Genomic DNA, 27,681 nt, shown 5'->3' with positions numbered 1-27,681 from the left:
AAATTAATGCTTACCTAATTAAAGTCACTTATGTAATTGTTTACCTTATTTTTATAAAATAGGATCCTTTAAAATCTTAAATAATATGTCCTTACTTCCATAAATTAGCAGCCAAATGCTTGTGCGGGCTGTTTTTGATTTTTATTTGTTTGATTTCATACAATTATAAATTTAAAAGGGTATATGATATAGTTCACAGAATACTTTTTTTTAATAAAAGCATAACCATTAAATATTTAATATTTCCTTTATATTATAAACTTTCAAAGAGGTTTCAGCAGCTTTCAGATGTTACAATATTACATTATGTTGTACAAGCTTCTTCCTAACAAGAATCAATGTATTTGCTAAGCACACTGCTATACAAAAGAACCCAGTTGTTTATTTTTTTTTTTAGAACATTTCCTTTAGTTCACAACCCATAGACTGTCAACACACTCTTTTTTATTATTTGCATTTATTTTTTTACTGTTTGAATTGTATCGCTTTAATTACATAGTGGAAAATTTTAACTTTTATTTGGCTTTTGTCTAAACTAGATTTCTTTGTCCAAAGAGATAATTCTATTTCAATGTTTGACCTTTTATTTGAATTGTTCAAAACCATAACTTTTCTCTTGTTATTTTATCAGCCAGAAAATTTACATCTTGATCAACTGTACTAATTAAGCTATTAAATTTCCTGATTTGATTTCCTATTGGATTTCCTGATTATTCATTTCAATGCTCTATGGGTTGATCATGTCTTCCTCTTCCCTTTACTTTCTTATCTTCTTTTCCTGAGATGAATGCCTGGTAATTATAACAGCTGTCCTAATTCCAATTGCTGTTTCATTCTGACACATTCTAGTAGCTGACCAAACAGCCAATCTTTTTTTTATTGAAACTCAGCAAATTAGCAACCCTGTGTATTTGTGGAACCATCCAAAGCAAATGTTTTTTATGTTAGGAGTCAAACAAAATATTCAAAATAACAACTAATTAGCTTCCTGGACAAGTCCAGACCTCCTAATCTTCATAAAATCTAATCTAATTTGCATCTTCAGCACAACCATCACAGAAATCAGTATTAATTTCTGTAACTTTTTTTAAGCAAAATGACATTGACATTTATATGCTGTTCGAGGTAGATATTTGAACAGTTTTTTTGTCTTCAGTCATTTGACTGGTTTGATGCAGCACTCCATGATTCCCTATCTAGTGCTAGTCATTTCATTTCAGTATACCCGCTACATCCTACATCCCTAACAATTTGTTTTACATATTCCAAACATTGCCTGCCTGCACAATTTTTTCTTTCTACCTGTCCCTCCAATATTAAACGACTATTCCAGGACGCCTTAATATGTGGCCTATAAGTCTATCTCTTCTTTTAGCTGTATTTTTTCAAATGCTTCTTTCTTCATCTATTTGCTGCAACACTTCTTCATGTATCACTTTATCCACCCATCCGATTTTGAACATTCTCCTATAGCACCACATTTCAAAAGGTTCTAATCTTTTCTTCTCAGATACTCCAATCGTCTAAGTTTCACTTCCATATAAAGCGACACTCCAAACATATACTTTCAAAAATCTTTTCCTGACATTTAAATCAATTTTTGATATAAACAAATTATATTTCTGACTGAAGGCTCATTTCGCCTGTGCTATTCTGCATTTTACATTGCTCCTGCTCCGTCCTGCTCCTGCTTTTCTTTAGTAATTCTACTTTCCAAATAACAAAATTCTTCTACCTCTATAATCTTTTCTCCTCCTATTTTCACATTCAGTGGTCCATCTGTGTTATTTCTACTACATTTCATTACTTTTGTTTTGTTCTTGTTTATTTTCATGCGGTAGTTCTTGTGTAGAACTTCATCCATGCCATTCATTGTTTCTTCTAAATCCTTTTTATTCTCAGCTAGAATTACTATATCATCAGCAAATCATGGCATCTTTATCTTTTCACCTTGTACTGTTACTGCTTGTTTTATGTAAAGATTAAAAAGTAACGGGGATAGGGAACATCCTTGTCAGACTCCCCTTCTTGTTACGGCTTCTTTCTTATGTTCTTCAATTATTACTGTTGCTGTTTGGTTCCTGTAAATGTTAGCAATTGTTCTTCTATTTCTGTATTTGAACCCTAATTTTTTTTTTTAAATACTGAACATTTTATTCCAGCATACGTTATCGAATGCCTTTTCTAGGTCTATAAATGCCAACCCACCGGGTTGGTCTAGTGGTGAACGCGTCTTCCCAAATCAGCTGATTTGGAAGTCGAGAGTTCCAGCGTTCAAGTCCTGGTAAAGCCAGCGTTTTTTTACACGGACTTGAAAACTAGATCGTGGATACTGGTGTTCTTTGGTGGTTGGGTTTCAATTAACCACACATCTCAGGTATGGTCGAACTGAGAATGTACAAGACTACACTTCATTCACACTCATACTCTGAAGTATTATCTAACCGGTAGTTACCGGAGGCTAAACAGGAAAAAGAAAGAAAGGTCTATAAATGCCAAGTATGTTGGTTTGTTTTTCTTTAATCTTCCTTCTACTATTAATCTGAGACCTAAAATTGCTTCCCTTGTCGCTATACTTTTCTGAAACCAAATTGGTCTTCTCTTAACACTTCTTCCACTCTCCTCTCAATTCTTCTGTATAGAAGTCTAGTTAAGATTTTTTATGCATGACTAGTTAAACTAATTGTTCTGTATTCTTCACATTTATCTGCTCCTGCTTTCTTTGGTATCATGACTATAACACTTTTTTTGAAGTCTGATGGAACTTCCCCTTTTTCATAAATATTACACACCAGTTTGTATAACCTATCAATCGCATCCTCATCTGCACTGCGCAGTAATTCTACAGGTATTCTGTCTATTCCAGGAGCCTTTCTGCCATTAAAATCTTTTAATGCTCTCTTAAATTCAGATCTCAGCATTGTTTCTCCACTTTCATCCTCTTCAACTTCCTCTTCTTCCTCGATAACACCATTTTCTAATTCATTTCCTCTGTATAACTGTTCAATATATTCCATCCACCTATCAACTTTACCTTTCGTATTATAAATCGGTGTACCATCTTTGTTTATCACATTATTGGATTTTAATTTATGTACCCCAAAATTTTCCTTAACTTTCCTGTATGCTCCGTCTATTTTACTAATGTTCACTTCTCTTTCCACTTCTGAACACTTTTCTTTAATCCACTCTTCTTTCGCTAGTTTGCACTTCCTGTTTATAGTATTTCTTAATTGTTGATAGTTTCTTTTACTTTCTTCATCACTAACATTTTTATATTTTCTACGTTCATCCATCAGCTGCAATATATCGTCTGAAACCCAAGGTTTTCTACCAGTTCTCTTTGTTCCGCCTAAGTTCACTTCTGCTGATTTAAGAATTTCCTTTTTAACATTCTTCCATTCTTCTTCTATATTTTCTACCTTATCTTTTTTACTCAGACCTCTTGCAATGTCCTCCTCAAAAATCTTCTTTACCTCCTCTTCCTCAAGCTTCTCTGAATTCCACCGATTCATCTGACACCTTTGCTTCAGGTTTTTAAACCCCAATCTACATTTCATTATCACTATATTATTCAATGTCTGCTCCAGGGTAAGTTTTGCAGTCAACGAATTTATTTCTAAATCTTTGCTTAACCATGATATAATCTATCTGATACCTTGCAGTATCGCCTGGCTTTTTCCAAGTGTATATTCTTCTATTATTATTTTTAAACTGGGTGTTGGCAATTACTAAATTATAATTTGTGCAAAACTCTATAAGTCGGTCCCTTCTTTCATTCATTTTGCCCAGCCCATATTCACCCACTATATTTCCTTCCTTGCCTTTTCCAATGCTTGCATTCCAATCTCCAACTATTATTAAATTTTCATCTCCTTTTATGTGTTTAATTGCTTTGTCAACTTCTTCATAAACACACTCTACCTCATCATCATTATGGGCGCTTGTAGGCATGTAGACAATAACAATCGTTGTCAGTTTAGGTTTTGATTTTATCCTTATTACAATGATTCTATTGCTATGGATTTTGAAATAGTCTACTCTCTTCCCTATCTTCTTGTTCATTACAAAACCTACTCCTGCCTGCCCATTATTTGAAGCTGAATTAATTATTCTAAAATCACCTGACCAAACGACGTTTTCCTCTTCCCACTGAACATCACTAATTCCTACTACATCTACATTTATCTTATCCATTTCCCTCTTTAAATTTTCTAACCTACCAACCTTTTTTAAACTTCTAACATTCCACGCTCCGACTCGTAGAATATTATTTTTTAATTTTCTGGTGCCCCCTTCCTTAGTAGTCCCTACCCGGAGATGCGAACTGGGGAGTAGTTTACCTCCAGAATATTTTACCAAGGAAGGCGCCTCCATCATTGCTGTATGAAAATGCAAAGAGCTATATTTTCTTGGAAAAAAAGCAGCTGTAGTTTTCCATTGCTTTCAGCTGCGCAGTACTCAGAGGACTGAATGATGTTGATATGGCCGTTTAAATCGTCCTGATTTACACCCTTAACAACTGCTGAAAGAGCTGCTGCACTATTTTAGGAATCATTCCTTAGTCTGGCTCTCAACAGATACCTCTCCGATATGGTTGCACCTTCGGTCCAGCTACTCTGTATCTACTTTACTGCTTTACTGTATTTGAACAGTAAATATATTTAATGAATACATAGCTACTGTTAATTAAACAATGTCAGTAATGTTGAATAAAAAGAGGCAAAAAAATATGAAACTGATTATACTGTGATATCCTGTAGACTGCGTGCTTATGAAATAATAATTTCCCATTAATAATTATATTTTTAAACAGAAGGAGCTGATTACAGGGACTTTTTAAAAAGCTATCTCATATTATTAAATAAAACACAATGAATTGCTGCATATGCTAAAGTAAGATAAATTTATTACTTATGCAAGAGTAATAGGTAAATTATCCTTTTTTAATGTATTTGCTTCCAAATAGAGAAATTTCAAAGCTACTACACTCGTATAATGAATAAATACCAAATATGGTTTTATGAAATAAGATACAAAGGGCTTTAGGAAAGTTTTCCAGTACGATGTTGCTTTTATAATTTTTCAAAATTATTTTTGTCACACATTATACACTTCTCCATCCTTCGCAACCAATCTTCAAAGAAACCCTGCTATATTTCATCAGAGATCTGGGCACACTTATCATCCAAATTCCTTAGAAGATCATCATCACTCATAAAATACATCTCGTTCAGTGTATTCTTCACCTGGAATACAGCACAAAGTCACATGAAGTGAGGTTATGGAGAGTCCTCCATTTTATTCCAGTCCTGGCCAAATACTTGGAACAGTGTGCATAGGAGCATTATTATGGGTAAGATACCATGTGTCCATCCTTGAGTTTAGGCAGAGCTTCTTGAGAGCTTTGACAACTTTAGGCAGGTATTCCGTGTTATACAACTTTTCTGTAACTGTCTTCTGAGTTTCCAACACATCTCACTCAAACTTTTCTCACACTAAAAGATAGGGTCACCATTCTCTTCTTTACTGATCTGGATTTTCAAACAGCCATAATAGTAGAAGTCATAATAGAACAGCCAAGTTTTGTCACCTGTCATAATACTGTTCACATAGAGAGATTTCCCATTTTCAAATATTTTCAGTATTTCACGGTACCATGAAACACAACATGCCATCTGATCATCGGTTAAGTTATGCAGCACCCAAAGGTTTACTGATGGTAGGCCTAGGTCACACACCTGCCTGTCTTGAACATTTTTTGTACTGCAGCAATGTTTCCCTCAGTCACAGATGAAGATGGTCAACCTGATCTTGAAACATCCTCAAGGCCAAAATTTCTTATTTCAGTTTTTCTGCACCTGTAAATATTGCTATACAATGAAGATAATCCTCTCCAAGCACAGGAATCCTCTAAACACTAATCAACTCTTAAACACATGCAAAATTGTCCAGTATTCAGTTTTCGACCATGACAACATCACTACCTCTTTTAACTAACACAGCTAAAAAGCAAATGACACTGAGACAGTGGCTACAGTACAGTTGAGACCTGTCTAAATATGCACTAACTTGGAACCTCCTGTGATGATCTGTTTTATCATATTATACATTTGTCTTAGTTTCCTTTGTATGTACATCTTATTTCATAAAACCTACATCTGGCGTATCTTGAATACTGATCATGCATTGTAAGTATCTCTAATTCTGTAAACTGAACCATGCTTACAAAAGATTTTGCCATAATTTTGGTTATGCAAGGATAGTTTCTGTAAATGTAAAGGCACTATTCATAATAATGGCATTTCATTAAAAATACACCAAAATTAAACAGACCTAGCCATCCTACTTAGTTTGTTACTGTCATAAACTGTAAATTTAGTTATGTATAATTTTACTTGTACTGTCAAGATATTTTTATAATTATATCTTATGTGTTTGTATAATTAATCTTGATTCAAATCCTTATAATATCATTATTATCCTTATATCATTGTGATTTTTTTTGTTTCAATTTCAACATTCTATTTCATTTTATTAACAGAAGGTTCTGATTCTCCTGTATTACAATTAAGGTATGCTCGTTGGGTGAGTGAAAATGTTTTTCGTCTTCGTCAGACTGACCTTCATAGAAGGCATTATGATTGTAAGATAATATCTTGTTGCATTAAACACAGTTTGTGCTTGTTACACTTTTTATCCCTATAGTAGTTTTTCAAACTTTTATTTTATTTTTTAAGAATTTTAAATTTATAAATCAGCTGAGAAGGTTACAATTTTAACATTTTTCTGGATCTGATTTCCAAAGAAGTTTAATTGTATAGGAGTAAAGTAGGAATTTAATACTCCTGATTATAATAGTGATAAAGTTTTTATCATTTAACAGTGTTTTCCTAACACCAGTCTAACTTATGTTAACCACATAAATATGTAGTTAATATCATCTAATAAGTTACTCAAGTAAAGTAATGTTATATTGTTATTTGGGGAATTGGTTTTCAAATTTAATAGTTTTTGGATGCAAATTGATTAAACGATCTTTAACAGTATGTATCATTTATAGATTTTTTGGTTTCTTTAAAAAAAAAAAGTAAAACTGGTTTTTAGATCTTTTTAGATGTATAGTGCAGTTTCTCTCCAATGGTGCTGCTAGTGGTATGCCACAATTACTCTTTACACATTTTTCAAAATTAAGTTTTATTCGCATTTCATCTTGTTGATCAATGAATTCTTTTATTAATTAACCTTATTCTATGAAGTTATTACCACAGTAAAACAGATTAAAATTTATCAAATGATAATTGACTATTAGTTATCTAAAGAATAATAGTACTGATTGAGAATAAAATTTTATTTTGATTGGTCTTAAATTCACCTTTTTTTTTGCTTGATGACTTCACCTCATAAGCTTAAATCTTGTGCATGGAAATATGAAAATTGAATTTTTTGTAACATATTGAAAATGCCATGTCTGACCGGGATTCAAACCTGGGACCTCTAGATGAAAGACAGAGACACTACCACTCTGCCATAGAAATCAGCATTTAGTTCATTGTTTCTAATTTATAAACTAATACAGCTACCACCAAATCCCCAGCACCATTCTTATGCTCTACTGTCACTGATTATATTTTCACTGTCACTTCAGTAAGGTTACTTCACTGTCACAGGTTTTTTCTTCTCCTAATTTTTGTTTGCATGCAAAAAAGTTATTGTTACATGGTTCTTCTTGAATTATCTGCATAAATTTAATATAATTTGTATATTTAATTGAAACAATATTTATTGAATTGTAATGAATGAAAAAAGGAGTAAGTTATTGTCCTTGAGCAAAGATGGTAAATTGCAATGTCATGTTTTTTAAAGTTCTTGATAAGCTTAGTTTCTTTCAGTTGTTAATGTTAGTTTAAGGAAAACTCTCTGTGTGCTAGAGAGGACCTATTGTACTCCAGCTTTATATATCATCAAAGAAATTAAATATTTATTGGTATACAAAAATTAAGTGGGTCAAGATCACAATAGGTGATTATAATTTTTAATTAACATAAACTATTCAATTAATCCTCCTTAAGCCTTTAGCTTCAGGCTCAACCAAATTTTATTAATTGACCTTTATTGGATTGTAACCTTCTTGGTCAGTACTGGTAGTAAAATTTAAGGTTTTGTCTGATAAAGTTTGCATCATATTATTGCCAACTTATTTTTGGCATCTGTAATAATTTTTTTCTACTAAATTGTTGCTTCTATATTATTTTCAATATATTATTGTATTATTTATAGTTTTTTTTTCACAACTGAAAAATATTATATACATATTTTTCATTGTAGCCTTTTTTTTTATTTTATAACTTTAGGCAATTTTTCTATACCACCCTTTTCTACATAGAAATTGGTTATATCAATCTATTCAATTTTTTAAGTTTACTTCTTTATTCTTTTGTATTTTATAATAATGTTTTTTTCTTAATAGTGATTGATTTATATTATCAGGCTTGTATTGTTTCTGTCAAAATTAGTTAATAATTTTTATATTTATTAAGTATTTCTGTTATTATCAAAAATAATCTACTTCATTCTAATCTGTATGTTAAAATAGAATGTTGTTTGCACACCATAGTCAATGGATATTTGAATAAATAAAAAGAATTATAAGCTAAAATATTTTACATATGTAGCTTGGAATTGGCCTCACACAACCTATTGGTAAAGTTTAGTTTCCACACATGATTGACAACTTATTGTCAGGAGGCATCCTAGATATGTATACATTGCTACATATCAGTTCTAATTTTCATCCTAAAATTGCAAAAAAAAACATATTTTAATAACTATAGAAGAAGCTTTTCATGAATATAATATATAAAATAAAATAATTCAATGGTACAACGAATAAGAATATATATATGTTGACCAACCTGCTCTGTGCATTTGATATAAATGTTAGGAGTCTTGAGTTTCTTAAGCCCTTTATATTTACTGTATTTTTCATTCAAATATTATGGATATACATGTTAATTGTTTTTTCAAATACGTATTTTAAAAAGAAAAACACTTTTTTCAAAAATATAAAAAGTGATATAACTCGCAGATTTAGCTAATAGAAGCAACAAATTTAGGTGAGTTTATACTACATGTAGAATTAAGGAATAAATATATATATATATATATATATATATATATATATATATATATATATATATAAAATTACATCCCATAATTTTTTTTTTTATAATAAACCACTCTTGAAATAATTTAAAAAAAGTGATTTTCTATATAATATTGATGTGAAGCCAAACTACTTAGAATTTTTTTAGAAGAAATTTTTTTATAGTTATGTATGTAATCAATTTAAGAAATTGTTCATCAAAGAAAGATCTTATTAATTTTATAATTGTTAGTCATAATCATTTAGTTTGCTTAAAAACAATAGATTCATAAATTGAATGATTTTGAAAATGTAATCCTTATTTGTATACCAGGAGAATTACTTTTTAGCATGTGTTTAATAAATTTTTATTTTACTAAACTTTTTACTTTTGTAAAAATGAAGTCTCAAATATAGTCCCAACCATAACTAATTTGAATAATACTCAGAGCCAATTGTAATTAAAATTAAATTGCCATTAATACATTTTAAAACTTACTTAAAATTTCTGAATATACTTTGTGAAATTTTTTAAAATTTAAAATTATAATAAATTATTGACAGCTAATTTTTATAGAGAAAAAATTACAGGGCCAAGTAAGAAATTTCCAAACTACTTTTTTCAACATTGGAAGCTAAAAAACAAAAAATATAATTTTCATATTTTGTACATACTTTTAAAAAATTTTATAAATTAATTTGATTCTTTTTATAATGTTTGGATGAATTAGATAGGTAAATAAAAATCACAGGAACAAAGTTGAAATAGGCAACTAGTCCGGGTCTACGGACTAGTTGCCTATTTCAACTGGGGTCCGTAGACCCAGTCATGAGAGTTGATTTAAAAGGATAAAATTTTATAAAAATATCTTAATAAAGAATGAAACGAAAATGTACTTAAATAAATAAAGTATTGGCCAAAAAATATTCTGAATCATTCATGGTTTGTGTGGAGCATTATATAAAGTCAGTATTTGAAAGACAAAAACAATACAGACCAGAGATTATATGTGCATGTTAGGATAAAGATTAGTTAACTATAAATTATTAAAACTTTGTGTACATTTGATCAGTTAGTTTTACCAGTTTGAATTATATTTCATTAAATTTACCTTATTATTCAATTTGTATATAGTTACCCCTAGTTGTTATTATTTATTAATTTATTATTCTAATTATAGTATCTACAGTTAATCACCTATCACTGTTTGTTTGTATTTTATTGTCACACCACATTTAGTTTTATTTGCACTTTCACTAAGTATTACAATCCAATCATTGCCTATACTGTAATTTGTAATATATATAAGAAAATATAAACAGAAATTATTCTAAATTTACAGGAGATTGTTACTTGTATACCAACATGTTAACAAAAAAATTTGTAGAAGAAAATTTTTGATCATATAATTGTAATTTAAATGAACATAAATCATATGTTTTGTAGTAACATTTGCTGCCTAATTGTATCTTGGCTTGGTGAACCTTGGGAAGGAAACAGCTCCATCTAAAATCAGATGGAAAAAAATCCAACTAAATCAGATATCCTTAAATCTTACTGATCTTTACCAGATATACATAATCAACAAGTTAATTTTATATAATCAAAGCATCAATTCATTTGTCATAACGGATTTTAAGTCCTTTTTGGGTTCTAACATGAATTAAATTTCCCATAAAAGATATTTTTCATAAGCATAACTTAAATAATTTTAGTTTGTGCGTAAATTTACTTCATATTAATCTAATTTGTTTAAGTTAGATGCAAAAAAAAATATTTTTTGAATTATTAGAGCATGTAAACATATAAAAATAACTGTTTGCATATCAATGACTAGAAATTGCTTAGACCTATCAAAAATGAAGAATATTACATCTGTTTGCAAGAATTTATTAATAGTTTATTTTAAATCTACTAAAATTGTTGTTGTTTTTATGTAGATTCAAAAGCTTGTGGTATAGTCCTTATTTGGAATTCAATTGATCACTTTCAGGAATGTTGGCTTGAGACCAGATTAGATCATCTGCCTGATTTTAAATGGGCTTGATGGTTCTTATTAAGATATCAGCTCTACAATCTCAAAGTAAAAGAAAATAAATCTGGGGTTCCTAATAATCAATCTTTCAGGATGCTTTTTCTCTCATGATCAAACTGAAATTTAATTATTATAGAGTTTAGGATTCAGCTACAATACAGCCAGACCAACACTGGCTGCCTTGTTAGTTTAATTGTACACTTATATTTTTCTCACATCTACTATATGTTATCAATGATTACTGTTTGTTATAATTTTTTTCCTCTTTTTTACATTGTTTTAATATTAGATTTTTTGTATGTTGTTTTTTTATTTGTAATATTATCAAAATGTCTAAAAATAATTGATATGGTTAAGTTTATTGGATTTAATTGTAACTAAAATGAGTTTGTTTATAGAACAGTACTTTTGATTTTTTAATCTGAAAGCTTACTTGACAATTAAATTAAAGAAATTCCTTGCATGAGGAATAAAAATAATGTAAGATGTAAAATGTAAATGTTTGTTTGTATAAATATTTCTAAAATGTTTCTAGTGGTATTTGTTTTTAATTGTTCCTTAGAATTAATACATTTTGGTTTGTGATTTACATATATCTATATTTGGTCCTGTTATTAATTATTATCAACTGGTATTTAAATATATTACTATGTAAATTTATTTATTATTACAATATATTTGGCTTCATTCAATAAAGAGTTTTTATTGTTATTTATTATGACCCATGTATCTAAATTGATAGGGCAGGACTTACTGTATTTGAATGAACAGAGATTTGGGTAATCCAGATAATTATTAAAAAGGATGTTCAATAATTAAAAAGACAAATGACTATAGAAAAATTATTATTTATTCAGTGATAATGAAAATAACACTACTTTTCAACATAATCCCTGACTACATTTAGGCACTTCTTCCATCTTTCTTATTCTAGTAATAAACAATTGTTCACCTTGTTGTCTGACCCATTTTTGTACTGCATCTTGACCTACTCATTGTTACTGAACTTGTGCCATGTAAAAATTATTTGATAGGACTGAACAAAAAAAAATTGGTGGTGGAAGATCAGGACTTTAATTTGAATGTGGCAACATCTCCCAACCAAATTTTTGATCGATACAGGGACTGGTGTTATCATGCAGAAGAGAAAATTACTCTCCTTTTGAGAGAGAACCAAAAGGATATTTCTTCCTTAGTGGGGGTTTCACTTTATTTTCTAACGTGTCACAGTAGTACTCACTGTTGATTGTTCTTCTAAATAATCCCAATAAATTTGGACTTTATAGATACGAGTACAAAACATTACTATCGTAACTTTACCGGCTGTTTTGATGGATTTTTTATTGGAGATGAACTTGGATGTTTTCATTCCATACTCTGATGTTTGAATTGTGGCTCAAACTAATGATTTCAAGTGTCATCACAAGTTTATGTGATCCAAAAAAAGCATTACCTTCTGCTAAAAATTGTTACAAATGTGAATTAGAGATGTCTTTCTGATTTTTAATAGACTGTCTCGGAAACCACCTTGATCACACTGTGGTAATTCAGTTATTCATGACTAAATAAATGGACAGTGACAGTACTTGCAGAACAAATCTCAGAAATTTCCAAATTTTTATTAGTCAGTCTTTGTGAATAACATCATTAATGGATTCTTGCAAAGCATCTGTCAAAACTTTCACCTGTCTTCTGCTACAATGAAAAATGGTGACGCTTGTTCTGCTCATTTAACCTATTCAATCCACTTATAAAAAATCTTATAAAATCCATGTTTCAAAAGATGCTAATATTTTGCAATAAATCACAAGAGGTTATAATAATGGATATTCTTTTAAAACATCTGTTATTTTCTATGACACGGTTACCAACTTGAATGTCAGACAATTTGAGTTTATTTTTTTAAATAATTTTATTTTGCGTTGTCATGTATCTAATTAATGAACACCTTCTTATAAATCTTAACAGAATTAACCATTTTGAAATTCTGTTTTTTTTTGTGTTTTTTTTTAGAAATAAATTGTTTTTCATGATTGTATTGTAAGAATATTCATTTATTATTATTATTATTATTTTTTAATTAAATTTGTTAGTTTTAGTTGTTACTAGTCTGTTTTTATTAATTATATTTTTTTGTTGTGAACTAAAATTAACAGCATCTGCTCCAGTAATGGAATTAGGACCAAGTAATCTAACTATATTAGATGGTAAAGACGCTGTTATTAATTGCAGAGTTGTGGGTGCTCCTACACCAAATGTCACTTGGATTTATCAAGGTATGTAACCATATTATTTGTACAAGGCATATTCATAAAGTAAGGGTCATTTGAATAAAACTAACTTGTGAGAAAAGGTTTTTACTTACAGTTTTAATTTACTACATATCTACTTCACTTTTCCACATAATTGCCATTCAGTTCTAAGCACTTTTCATAACGCTGCACCAGTTTCTTTTATCCCTCTGCATAGAAGTTTGTCACTTGGGAGTTGAACTAGCTGACAACGGCAGCCTTGAGATCCTCATCATTTTAAACCGTTATCCACCAAGCCACTTTTTTCAAATGCAAGAAGAGGAAGTAGTCACTAGGTGCAAGGTCGGGATTATATGGAGGGTGGACAAAAAGTTCCCAACGAAAATCTTGAACCTTCTTTTGGTTAAGGCAGCAGTGTGTGGATGCTCATTGTTGTGAAAAAGGATTACACTGGATGACAGTTTCTGGCGTCATTGATTTTGGATTGCACATCTCAGTTTGGTGAGCATTTTGCAGTACACATCAGCTGTCATTGTTAATCTACGTTCCATGAAATTAACCAAAGTGACACCCATTTCATCCCAAAAAACAGTAGCCAACATTTTTTGACTTGAGTACGGAAATTGCTTAAACTTTTTCGGATTTGGGGAACTTGAATGGCACCACTACACTGACTGTTGTTTCGATTCTGCTTTGGTGTAGGATATCCACGTCTCGTTGCCTGTAACAATGTGGGAAAACAAATCATCTCCTTATTGTCACTAGCAATCCATAAATGCTCATCCACTGCACATTCATTGCCCTTTGTGTTGGTTGGTGAGCATATAAGGTACCCACCTTACAAATAATTTGTGATATTCGAGCTTTTGTGACAATCGTGTGGATAGGGGTGCATCCAGCATGTGGAAATTCATCAGCCAGAGCACTAATCGTCAACTGCAGATCACATCGCAGTTTTCAGTTCACGTGTTCAACGATTTCATCGGTCTGAATACTGGGCCTGCCACTCTGCTCTTTGTCATGCACATTTGTTCGGCCATTTTTACAGCTCAACACCATTACCTAACCCTTCCTTTACTTATTACTGTAGGTCCATACACTAGGCACAACTCCCGATGAATTATTACCCAAAGCGTTAGGTTTGTAAATAAAGTTGTAAGAGCATGTAGGGGTGTAACTAAAGAAACTTTTAATAAAATTAAAATGTGAATTTCAACAAAGACTTTATTAGTTTACAGGAAAAGGGGAATCATTTTGAACAAATTATTTAAAAATCATGCGTTTATTTTATTGGGTAAAAAAATGTTTCATTTATTATTTCTTAAGGACTGCTAATGTTAAAAAAAACCTTCATAAAAAAACTAACTAATGAATGATTTAAGTTTTATTTTTTGATTAAAAATTATTAATTTATGAATTAGTTTTTATTTAATTATTATACATTAAGTTTATCTGGTTATCAATTTTTCAGCACATTACCAGCAAAGAAGCAGGTACCTTATTATTGGTTTTTCATATGTTTAACTGATGTTATAATGCTGTGTTTATCAGAACATTTTTCAATTCTAGAGAAACCTGAAACTCATATTTTTTAAGAATAACAGACAGTTTCAGACCTAATGCTTTGGGTCAGTATTACTGTATCCCAACTCTAAAAAAACCACATTTTTAATTATAACTTCAATACCAATGAACCAATTTTCATTTTATTTGTACCAAATTACATGTTATTCAAAGGGCCTTCCAATGATGTGTCACAAGCTATATCGTCCCATTTAAAAAAAGTATTTTTTCAATCCTTGAAAATTTAGAAACAATTTGAGGACAAAATTTTGTGTTGATAATTTTAAAAATAATTTTCACAGTTTTAATCCACAGATCATGATTACTTCAAATGGTTTAAGAAGTTACATTGCGTAACTTAACAGTTATTTTTGTTTGACTGAAATTTAAAAAACATACTATTCCAAACGGTTTTTCACACCTAACAAGCAAACGGGTGAGTTATTTTAATTTTTTTTTAACCAAAATTCATTATTTTTTTCGGGTTTACAATTAATGTAATTAAATGTTACCATTGCCATTTTAAATTTTTGAGTTGGGATAGGTGTAGAGGAGAGGGTGGGTTCCGCCACCCCTTCCAAAATAATTTTGAAATAGTTCCCTCCAAGAATGAAATACATGCCTGCAAACAGAAATACGATGGGACTGATAGCTGTTGCGTAATAAATGTAGTAACATTATGTAGTAACAATGTAGTGTACAATAGTTACTACACAATGTAGTAACTAAAGAAACTTTTAATAAAATTAAAATGTGAATTTCAACAAAGACTTTATTAGTTTACAGGAAAAGGGGAATCATTTTGAACAAATTATTTAAAAATCATGCGTTTATTTTATTGGGTAAAAAAATGTTTCATTTATTATTTCTTAAGGACTGCTAATGTTAAAAAAAACCTTCATAAAAAAACTAACTAATGAATGATTTAAGTTTTATTTTTTGATTAAAAATTATTAATTTATGAATTAGTTTTTATTTAATTATTATACATTAAGTTTATCTGGTTATCAATTTTTCAGCACATTACCAGCAAAGAAGCAGGTACCTTATTATTGGTTTTTCATATGTTTAACTGATGTTATAATGCTGTGTTTATCAGAACATTTTTCAATTCTAGAGAAACCTGAAACTCATATTTTTTAAGAATAACAGACAGTTTCAGACCTAATGCTTTGGGTCAGTATTACTGTATCCCAACTCTAAAAAAACCACATTTTTAATTATAACTTCAATACCAATGAACCAATTTTCATTTTATTTGTACCAAATTACATGTTATTCAAAGGGCCTTCCAATGATGTGTCACAAGCTATATCGTCCCATTTAAAAAAAGTATTTTTTCAATCCTTGAAAATTTAGAAACAATTTGAGGACAAAATTTTGTGTTGATAATTTTAAAAATAATTTTCACAGTTTTAATCCACAGATCATGATTACTTCAAATGGTTTAAGAAGTTACATTGCGTAACTTAACAGTTATTTTTGTTTGACTGAAATTTAAAAAACATACTATTCCAAACGGTTTTTCACACCTAACAAGCAAACGGGTGAGTTATTTTAATTTTTTTTTAACCAAAATTCATTATTTTTTTCGGGTTTACAATTAATGTAGTTAAATGTTACCATTGCCATTTTAAATTTTTGAGTTGGGATAGGTGTAGAGGAGAGGGTGGGTTCCGCCACCCCTTCCAAAATAATTTTGAAATAGTTCCCTCCAAGAATGAAATACATGCCTGCAAACAGAAATACGATGGGACTGATAGCTGTTGCGTAATAAATGTAGTAACATTATGTAGTAACAATGTAGTGTACAATAGTTACTACACAATGTAGTAACTAAAGAAACTTTTAATAAAATTAAAATGTGAATTTCAACAAAGACTTTATTAGTTTACAGGAAAAGGGGAATCATTTTGAACAAATTATTTAAAAATCATGCGTTTATTTTATTGGGTAAAAAAATGTTTCATTTATTATTTCTTAAGGACTGCTAATGTTAAAAAAAACCTTCATAAAAAAACTAACTAATGAATGATTTAAGTTTTATTTTTTGATTAAAAATTATTAATTTATGAATTAGTTTTTATTTAATTATTATACATTAAGTTTATCTGGTTATCAATTTTTCAGCACATTACCAGCAAAGAAGCAGGTACCTTATTATTGGTTTTTCATATGTTTAACTGATGTTATAATGCTGTGTTTATCAGAACATTTTTCAATTCTAGAGAAACCTGAAACTCATATTTTTTAAGAATAACAGACAGTTTCAGACCTAATGCTTTGGGTCAGTATTACTGTATCCCAACTCTAAAAAAACCACATTTTTAATTATAACTTCAATACCAATGAACCAATTTTCATTTTATTTGTACCAAATTACATGTTATTCAAAGGGCCTTCCAATGATGTGTCACAAGCTATATCGTCCCATTTAAAAAAAGTATTTTTTCAATCCTTGAAAATTTAGAAACAATTTGAGGACAAAATTTTGTGTTGATAATTTTAAAAATAATTTTCACAGTTTTAATCCACAGATCATGATTACTTCAAATGGTTTAAGAAGTTACATTGCGTAACTTAACAGTTATTTTTGTTTGACTGAAATTTAAAAAACATACTATTCCAAACGGTTTTTCACACCTAACAAGCAAACGGGTGAGTTATTTTAATTTTTTTTTAACCAAAATTCATTATTTTTTTTGGGTTTACAATTAATGTAGTTAAATGTTACCATTGCCATTTTAAATTTTTGAGTTGGGATAGGTGTAGAGGAGAGGGTGGGTTCCGCCACCCCTTCCAAAATAATTTTGAAATAGTTCCCTCCAAGAATGAAATACATGCCTGCAAACAGAAATACGATGGGACTGATAGCTGTTGCGTAATAAATGTAGTAACTTTTCAAATGATCACCTGGTGTATATAGATATACTATTATATAAAGAGGAATAGTATCCTCTATTATATAGAGGATACTATTATTATAAGAGAGGTTTATCCTGTTTGTTCAGGATAAACTAAAAAACTACTTGATCAGTCATAACCAAATTTTTATCATGTTTCTTGGCATAACTGAGAAGGTTTTTAGATATATTTCTTCTCAAAAAAAAAAAAAAAAAAAAAATATATATATATATGTAGTAGTGAAGATTTTCCGGTTGAAACACAAACTTTAATGAATTGAATTGATGAATTGTGAACTGTAAGTCTCCATGACTGTGTGAGCTGGGTTTCACTTGAATGATTCAAATCAGTCGAATGAATATTATAAAAATAATAGAATTAAATTTGCGTTAAATAAAATAATATTAAATTTTTTAAAAATGTCTGTTTAACAATAATGGGCTTTCCATGGGGACTGTGTGTGAGGTTAGAGTGGTGAGGTATGTGAGCACCTCGTGGGAGGCCAGACTGATCATCACCATCAACTAGTAACAAACAGGGTGCCCCTGGGGTGCTCTTATAATATCTTTGCAAACAGTCATCTTTCTTTTTCCTGTTTAGCCTCCATTAACTACCGTTTAGATAATTCTTCAGAGGATGAATGAGGATGATATATATGAGTGTAAATGAAGCGTAGTCTTGTACATTCTCAGTTCGACCATTCCTGAGATGTGCAGTTAATTGAAAACCCAACCACCAAAGAACACCGGTATCCACGATCTAGTATTCAAATCCGTGTAAAAATAACTGGCTTTACTAGGACGAACGCTGTAACTCTCGACTTCCAAATCAGCTGATTTGGGAAGACGCGTTAACCACTAGACCAACCCGGTGGGTTGCAAACAGTCATCTGATTTTCAAAATTCAAACAAGGTATTTGTTATTACTAGGTTGAAGGCTAACTTTGTATACATCAGATACACTCTTGATCTTACAGACCATGGTTATTTAGAAATGTGTATATATATAAATTTTATCACTTTGTTTGTTATTGCATCACATGAGAAGCAACCAACTGATTACTTTCAAGTTTGCAGGATACATTCGGGTTATTCCAGGGAAGATTTTAAGCCATCAACCAAGATCTGGTTCTAGCTTCCTTGTAGGTTAAGATATTAAAAATATTCATTATTTCTTTGTCCTCAAGGAAGGTGAAATTGTGAATTAAAGATATTCATTAAGAAAAAAATTGATTAATCCCTTTACTTCATTATTATATTTATGCTACCATGGGAAAGAAATAAGTTATAAATTTTTTGTCGCCAAAGGTGTGTGTACTTTAGTTACCTAACATAAATATTTTTTTATAATTTAGTTTCTTTTTCAGGTTTCTGTAAAGCTTGAATACTATAATTATTATTTATCAGTATTATTCTCACAACCATGAGGATGATGTACAGTATGGGGGTCCAAGGGGTGAAGCCCTCTGGCTGGATGGGAATGGCAACCAAAGCAAGCTGTGTGGGTGTCCAGGGCCCGGTCCCCTTGGCAAATTGGGAATGGCAAGCAAAGCAAGCTCTGCAGCCATGGGGTAGGTCCCTTGACCTCGCGGAGCCCCTGAGTTGGCTCCAGGATTCACCTGGACTGACCTGAGTCTCGAGGATCCAGTTTCTGGCTAGACGGGCTAGCTAATATGTTATATAATGTGAATAATAAAAACTACTCATAGCTATTACAACAGACTAATTATACTCTAGTATAGTAATAGAAAAATATTTTTGATATGTATTTACACTGAAACTAATGTAATTTCTTTTAAGTGTAAAAAATTCTTCATAAATTAGAATATGATGACCCCCTCCCCGTAAATATATCATTCATACTACCTTATAGCCAACTTTTTCTTATTTGTTTTCATTTAAATCCAATTATAATAAAACCATTTTAGAGGCTTTTTTATTAGTCCTTATTTATTTATTTCAATATAATGTATTATGATTTAATTCATAACAAATATAAAGAAAAATTCCATTTAAAAATAAAGTTATACTAGCCAGATTAGTATCCATTAGATAGTGGAGAGGTTTTTTTATTTGATGATTTTTTTTTTTTAATTTGATAGCTTTTTTTTTTTAGATACCTGTTTTGTTAATTATAATGTATTAATTTTTTTAACAGAAAAACTGTTTCTTCTTTAATATTTTCAAATTATTTGAATTAAGGAAAGTCCTTTTTTTTCAGATAATATTCCATTAGATTTAAGTGGCAGATTACAAGTTTTGGAGTCAGGTGATTTACTAATAGCAGCAGTTAGAGAGTCAGATGCTGGAAAATACACATGTATAAGAGTAAATGAAGCTGGTCAAGTTGATGGTTCTGGTTATTTAAGTGTCCTTGTAAGGACACAAATAATACAGCCACCTGTTGATACTCGAGTGTTGCTTGGCAATACAGCTACATTACAGTGTAAAGTATCAAGCGATCCTACTGTACCTTATCAAGTTGACTGGTTCCACAATGGACAGTAAGTATTATTTAACTAGTTTATGTGACTTAGTCTTAAGGTTGTTACAATGACCCCTTCACTTTTCTTCATCATTTTTATGATGATGCTAAATTTAGATTATGTTAATAGTTTGTGATTCTAACAATGCACTTTTTTTCTAATTACACTGATGAATACACATCATGATTAGAATAGAATAACCAAGATGACAAATAGTGTCTACTTTTTTCTAAACAACTGAAAAATCAAAATTGTTACTCTGCAAGTACAAAAAAGTACTCGAAATGAGAATTTCATTTATAAATAATTCTATTGAACATTTTATTATGAGTAGCACTGATTTTTATATGATAATACAAATTTAATAAATTCACCAAAACATTTTAAATTTAAGGAATATACATAATCTTTATTGAAAAAAATTTCTGGTAATATTTCCATATCGGAAATTTTATAAACATTATAATTTATTTTAATATTATGGTAATTTAAAAATTTTAATTTAAATTTTGATAATTTAATTATGGGTATTTTAAAATTTTAACATATTGATACATGTAATTTTAAAAATGTAATTTTTTTTTCTCATGAATTGATAAAGACATTGCCAATTGATGATAAACAATCCAAATAAACATTCTTTAATATAAAATAAGAATGTATCATGACAGTAAAAATCTTTAAATTTATACTGCTCGCATCAACACAAATATATCCACTCAAATTTGAAGCCTTGTATAAAAACAAATGATCCATCTAATTTCAAAACAAGTCACATAAATTTTTTCTGCATTTAAAAATATATGTGAAATTTTTTTTAAAATCAATCTATATAAAAGTAATATGAGAATATAATTAAAAGATTTAAATTTAAATAGAATCACTGAAAATTCTTTTGGAAAATAACTTATTTTATTACAAAAAAATTTTTGAATTTTCATAAAACGAAAGGTATTTACCAAAGAAAGATAGACACTATTAATGTATATTCTATGGGTGTTTTTGCATGTATGCTAATTAAAAAGAAAAAGAAAAGAATTTTGTTAACTTTTAATTGTACTTCATGAATGATATAACTATAGCCATTAATGCACAAATGCGAAGTAAGAAACACAAACCTTGGCAAGTCTTAAATTCACAAGAGTGCATTGATAACCATTATAGAGAGTTGCATACCACATTTTTTCTACCGGTGAAAAAATATTGGGATTATTGAGTTAAATCAATAATAGAATACATTGTTTACGGAATATTTATTTTAAATTTTCAAAAAAATACATTGAACAATCAATACCTGCTTCTATTTGGTCAGTGGTTGAAAAGAGTAGGCTTTTGATTTGTTAAACACCTGTGTCATAATGAAAATCTATTTCTTAATGACCCTCATTATGGATACAGGTTCCAGCCGTGTAATCCATATGTTAAATACAGCCGTATAAAAAGAAATGTTGTTTAGCTTTCAAGAATTCCTTATTGTCATTTCTGGTTTAGAGAATTCCATCATCAGAAGTGATAAATATGTTTCTTCTTCATCTTTTATAACAAAATTTACTTTTACAATAGAACTTATAGAAGTTTTATTATAAAATTGACTCTTTAATATAAGTTAAATTATATTTTAGTGAATGACAACTGAAGTGTAAGGTATTTTTGTAGGAGGTCTTTTTTTATTAATTTTTCCTGTATTTCATAATTCTTTATACCATTTTTACTTTCATGTTCTCCATATTATTTGATATTGTATTAAGCATCTCAGTTTGCAGTCCTATCTACTTTTTCTTGAAATAACCCATTTTTTCTTTTTAATTACTATTTTTTCACTCATCTTACCACTTTTCTTTCCTGTTTTAAATATTTCCAAAATCTGTAATAAAATACTCAAAATTCTCCAATTTACCTGGTCTACTAAAAAAATTAGTTACCTACAACCCAGTGATGTTTTTTAATGAGAAAAATCTGTTGTCCTTTATCTAATATTTTTATTTGCACCCTTTTAAAAATAAATAATCTGAGTGTAGTGTAGTCTATTATCAACAAAATCTGGCATTAATAATATAGATTTAAAGAGTGATGTAAATTCCACATTTTAAAATTGTAGTTGATAATTGTAGTTATATTTTGTTTTTAGGTATTGTGCATAATGTAATAGATTATAATTTTTGCTCCAGGCAAAAATCCTGCTTTGTGATTTACTAAATGTAATAAAAACATCACTTAAGGAAAAGTTAAACTTGTTCAGCTGTTTAATTACTTTTCTAGTTTTCAGAGTAGAAAATACAGAAGTACTTTTCTAATCTTGAATGCTAGGGTATAACCTATCTTCCTTTGTACAATTGTTTCTTGCTATAGCCTGCCTCACTTAGAAATTTCTCTTTGCTTGTTGTTCTCACTGTGTGAGAAAGTAAGTGAAATGTAAGATCTCCTGAAAAGGGTTGTCCCCTTCAAAGACCAAACATACATGTAAAATTCAATAATTAAACAAGTAAAAATACATTTTTTTAGTTTGATTTTGTTTCAACTTAATACAGATTGTATTATCACTTATATGAATTAAATAAATTACACAAGTTTTTGTTTTATAGGCCTGTTGGTGCTGGTAGTATGCGAATAAGTATCAGTGGAGATGCTACGTTAGAGATACAAGCAGTAAGAGCATCTGATGTGGGAGAGTATGCGTGTACTTTGTCATCCCCAGGTGGTAATGAAACTAGAGCAGCACGTCTTAGCGTTATTGAGCTTCCATTTGCACCTACAGGAGTAAGAGCAAATCGTATAGACAATAGACTGGTAAATGTTTCTTGGGCACCTGGATTTGATGGAAATAGTCCAATTATAAAATACATTGTACAAAAAAGAGAAGTATCTGATTTAAGTAAGTAGTTGAATATCAGCAAATTTTACTAAAGTTATCTATATATCAGTTTCCAAAAATTGTAATCTTTCAATTAGATTTGTAAAAAAAAACGTTTATGCCTATTACTAAATAAATTACTCACTGTTGAAAGAAATGAATTCTACACCAAAAAATGTTTAATTCAAAATAATCATGAACTTTTCCAAAAAATTCTGTATTGACACAAATTGTAACATCACTGGCATTTCTTCATGAGTAACAGCCCATGGAGTTTTTTCAAAAATTAATGATGTACTTCAGATGTATTCCTTTATCTGATTCCTATGGTTCTTGTAGACCCGTTACAATATCATTATTGTACCTTTAATTTTATAGAATGTACGCATAAGTATTATGAATATTTCAAAACACTATGTTGACATAATTTTCTAAAAAACTTTCTAGAGTTTGGGAGCTGTTTGATTTGAATGTTGGCCACCAGTATTCTGATTATCAGTTGATGACTGTAAAATTATTCAGAGTTACTGTTTTATGCTAATTTAGCTGTTAACTTTTGGATAATGATCTTTTCCAGAAGCATAGCATTAGAAAACATTTTGATAAAAGATAAAGATCTACTTACTTCTTTTATGGAGCATGTACACACTTGACCATAAACTATAGTAATCATATATTGTAGAGCAGGGGTGACCAACAAGTCGATCGTGATAGACCAGTCAATCGCAAGGCCAATTTTGGTCGATCGCTCGCAATGTCTGGGGTGGAATTCCATGTACCATGGATTTTGAAGCGATTGTAGAAGACAAAACTTTCTAGCAATAGTTTAATGCATTCTGGGAATTTACCACGGTCATAAATTCCTAGAATTCTGACAGCCTGATACTGTGATCTCCGCCCACCCAGCACAATACATTTTGACTTATGTGTTACACTTGTCACCAGATGCAACATGTGAACGCAACAGTTACGACTCGACTCATCAAAGAACACAGTCAGTTAGCTTGAATATTTGGTAGTGTCATACGGTAGCTTCTTTTCTTTTGTATTAACAGTATTATTATTATTAATCAATATTATTTATCCTCGGTGACCATGTTGAGTTTTAATTTTTCTTCTTTTTAAAATGTAAGTACCTTTTCTTTGTTTTAATTAAATTACTTCTCTTACCTATCTATTTACTTGATAAGTGAGCATTCTTGGCAACAAATCTCTAAACTGCAGTCATTACATTGAGAGAAAAATAAGGGACAGTATTACAAATATATTAGGAATAACAATAATTCTATTTAAATTAAGAAGTCAGTACTGTAAACCATAATAAATATATTGTAACTTTAACATACTTCTTGTAAATTGAATATATCTATATTAGATTTTAATATAATTGAATTGCTGTCCCCGATCGCACTATGCAGTATTGTTATTATTTCTCTCAATGTAACCGAGATAATTGCCGCAGTTCATGAGTTTTTGAATTTTCTAGGAAAATATTAAATCAATATTTATTCTTTAAATTGTCATATTTCTTTGCATTGTAGTATACCCATGGACATGAGTAGTAAACCGAAAATTCTAAAACTTATCACTTCAATGAAGAATGGGTACTCGATTACTTTTTTACAATGGTGAATGATAAATGTTGTTGTTTAATATGCCTTACCTCGGTAGCCATTGCTAAAAAGGGTAATCTGGAGAGACATTTCTTAGCTTTACATAACAAGTATCAAACAGATTATCCACCAAATTCTGAACTGAGAAAACAAAGTTAGGGATCTTAAAACTCAATTTAACAAATCAACAAAGCATTTTTAAAAAGCCAAGGTTGAAGTCACAAGCAGTAACTACTGCATCATTCAAAATAAGCTATTTCTTAGCAAAAAAATGTAAGCCATTTTCCGACGGTGAATTTGTAAAGGAAATTTTTTGGAAATGTCAGATTCACTTTTTAACGATTTTAAGAACAAGAGTGAAATTGCTGCTGCAATTCAAGATCTAATTGTCTCGAAAAACAGTGATGCGACGAATTGAAAGGATGAGTGGGAATGTAAAAGAGCAGTTATATAATGATATTAATAGATGTTCTTGTTTTTCCCTTCAATGTGATGAATCGACAGATATAAGCGATACAGCACAATTACTTGTTTTCGTTCGTATGGTTTTTAAGGATTTTACATCTAAAGAAAAATTGTTGGGTATGATTTCTTTGAAGGAAAGGACTAGAGTTGTAGACATATTCAAAGCCTATAAAAACTTGCTCAATGATTTGAAAGTACCACTTTTTAAATTAGTCTCAATAACAACGAATGGCGCAGCTGCAATGATAGGTTGCAGAAATGGATTTTTAGCCCTATGTCAAAATGAAGATGAATTCCCAGCCTTTTTGAACTATCACTGTATAATTCACCAGCAAGTGTTAGCTAGCAAGAAACTAAACAGAAAAGAGATAATGGACATAGCATTTAAAATTGTTAATTCAATTTGAGGAAGTTCTCTCAAACGGTGTCTCTTCCAACTGCAGCTCGATGAAGGCCAACCTGAATTATTACTACATATCGATGTCAGATGGCTAAGCAGAAGTAAATTTCTGCAGCGATTTCGTGATTTATTGTATGAAATTATAGATTTTCTTCACGAACAAGATGGAAACTGTGAAAATTTAAATGATGAAACTTGGCTTAGTGACTTAGCATTTCTTATCGATTTTACTTCAATATTAAGTCATTTAAATTTAGAATTACAAGATAAAAATAAAACAGTAATTGACATGATCAGCTGGCATAGATGCATTTAAATCAAAATTTATTTTGCTAATAGAAGATCTGCAACAAAATAATCTGAATCATTTTTAAAATATGGCAGATAACCTACAAAAATGTAAAAATATTAATTATAAGATCGACAAATACGTCGCGGAAATCCAAAAAGTAATTGTTGATTTTGAGGTAAGATTCCAGGATTTTGAAAAAATTAAAGAAATTTTAGAATTTATATTTTTTCCTTTTAAAAAAGATTTAAGTGTGAAACACATTAGCAAAAAAATTTCAGACATATTTCATATGGATCAAAGGGCATTAGAAAATTAAATTATAATTTTACAAACTGACTTAATCTTACAAGCCAGAAAATTTGAAGAAGATTTTTGGAAATATTTCAACCAAGAAAAATATCCCAGTATCACCAAATGTAGTGAATATATCTATTCTTGTTTCGGATCTACATACCTATGCGAATCAGCATTTTCATACTTGAAGCTAACGAAGAAAACAATTTTCTGTCCTGACTGATTCCATACTGAAGACTCATTATTATTATCTTTGTCAGGATATACACCTAATTATGATTCCTTGGTTAGAGACAAGCAATTCAGTCTTCCCATTAATGTTAAGGCAACAAATTAAATTCTAAATCTGTCTCTATCTATAGCTACTTTGAATTAATAAATATTATTAATAATTATCCATGTTCTTTTAATTCCCCTGGACGTGAGTTTTTTGGCTCTTTAAACAATTATTGTTATTTTTTACATAGATAGATAAGCCGTATATTTGTATTTCAGTATGAGGTGTACTCAGCGAGCTATTGATAGATTAGCAAAAAGTAAGTCATATTATTCTTTCATTATAAATTTTTCTGGCCCAAAAAAACACGAAAGTGAAATATTGAGATCAAATTATCAGCCATACTGTGCATTTTTATAACAACTTTTTCATATTTACAAACAAATAGTACAACTTATACATTGCAGTTGATAAAAAAATTAAATTGCAATTTAAGTTAGTAAAAATCTATCTTGAAAAAGTGTTGGAAAATCAAATTTTTTAGGTACCGCATGTACGGAATGCTGCTATCAAAAGTTGGGTCCGGAAATTTATTTTCTTCATGAGCCTATATCTTGAAATCTTAATAAGTGATTTAAAAAATAATATATTTTACTTATCTACCCATACCTTGCTGGAATGCACCTTATACTGAAACACAGTGTATAAACATAGTATGCATTTCACACCCCTTCTTCCCCCTTAGACTACGCCTATGACAACAAGTCGATCGCGACACACTTTTAAGATAAAAAGTCGATCTTATATACAGAAAAGTTGGCCACCCCTGTTGTAAAGTACAACATTTTAGGAAGTAAATTTTAAAAACCTACACACACATAAGATTAACTGACTGTAGTCTGTTACTGAAGTCCGACAATGACCTTATATACAGTGTTGCCAAACATTAGGTGAGGAAGAACAAACTGAGCAAGACTTAGTAAAAGGAACCAACATTGCAAAGAATGTGCTCATATTATGAGTTTGCATTAGGATAGGAGATTGCCTTTAGAGATTTGCCTTAATAGGAGATTGTGAAATTCTGTTCATTCCTACATGTAGGATATTAAGCATACACAGTAATGGAGTAAATCAGTCATTTATATATTTCTTTCTTAATATTTC

General features: G+C 29.9%; 1 protein-coding gene across 1 annotated transcript in view; it reads left to right on the top strand.

The window, feature by feature from the left end:
- The window catches only part of sdk (sidekick cell adhesion molecule), a 297,836-nt gene that overhangs the window by 171,001 nt on the left and 99,154 nt on the right, over window positions 1-27,681 (top strand). The window contains exons 9-11 of the mRNA XM_075363797.1: window positions 13,338-13,457; window positions 20,121-20,403; window positions 22,968-23,257. Coding sequence (XP_075219912.1) covers window positions 13,338-13,457; window positions 20,121-20,403; window positions 22,968-23,257 — 693 coding nt within the window. The remainder of the gene's footprint in view (window positions 1-13,337; window positions 13,458-20,120; window positions 20,404-22,967; window positions 23,258-27,681) is intronic.

This window comes from Lycorma delicatula, chromosome 4, assembly GCF_047948215.1.
Source record: "Lycorma delicatula isolate Av1 chromosome 4, ASM4794821v1, whole genome shotgun sequence".
Taxonomy (NCBI): Eukaryota; Metazoa; Arthropoda; class Insecta; order Hemiptera; family Fulgoridae; genus Lycorma; species Lycorma delicatula.
The sequence above is the reverse complement of the archived record's forward strand: the minus strand, read 5'-3'. Positions and strand labels throughout refer to the sequence as shown.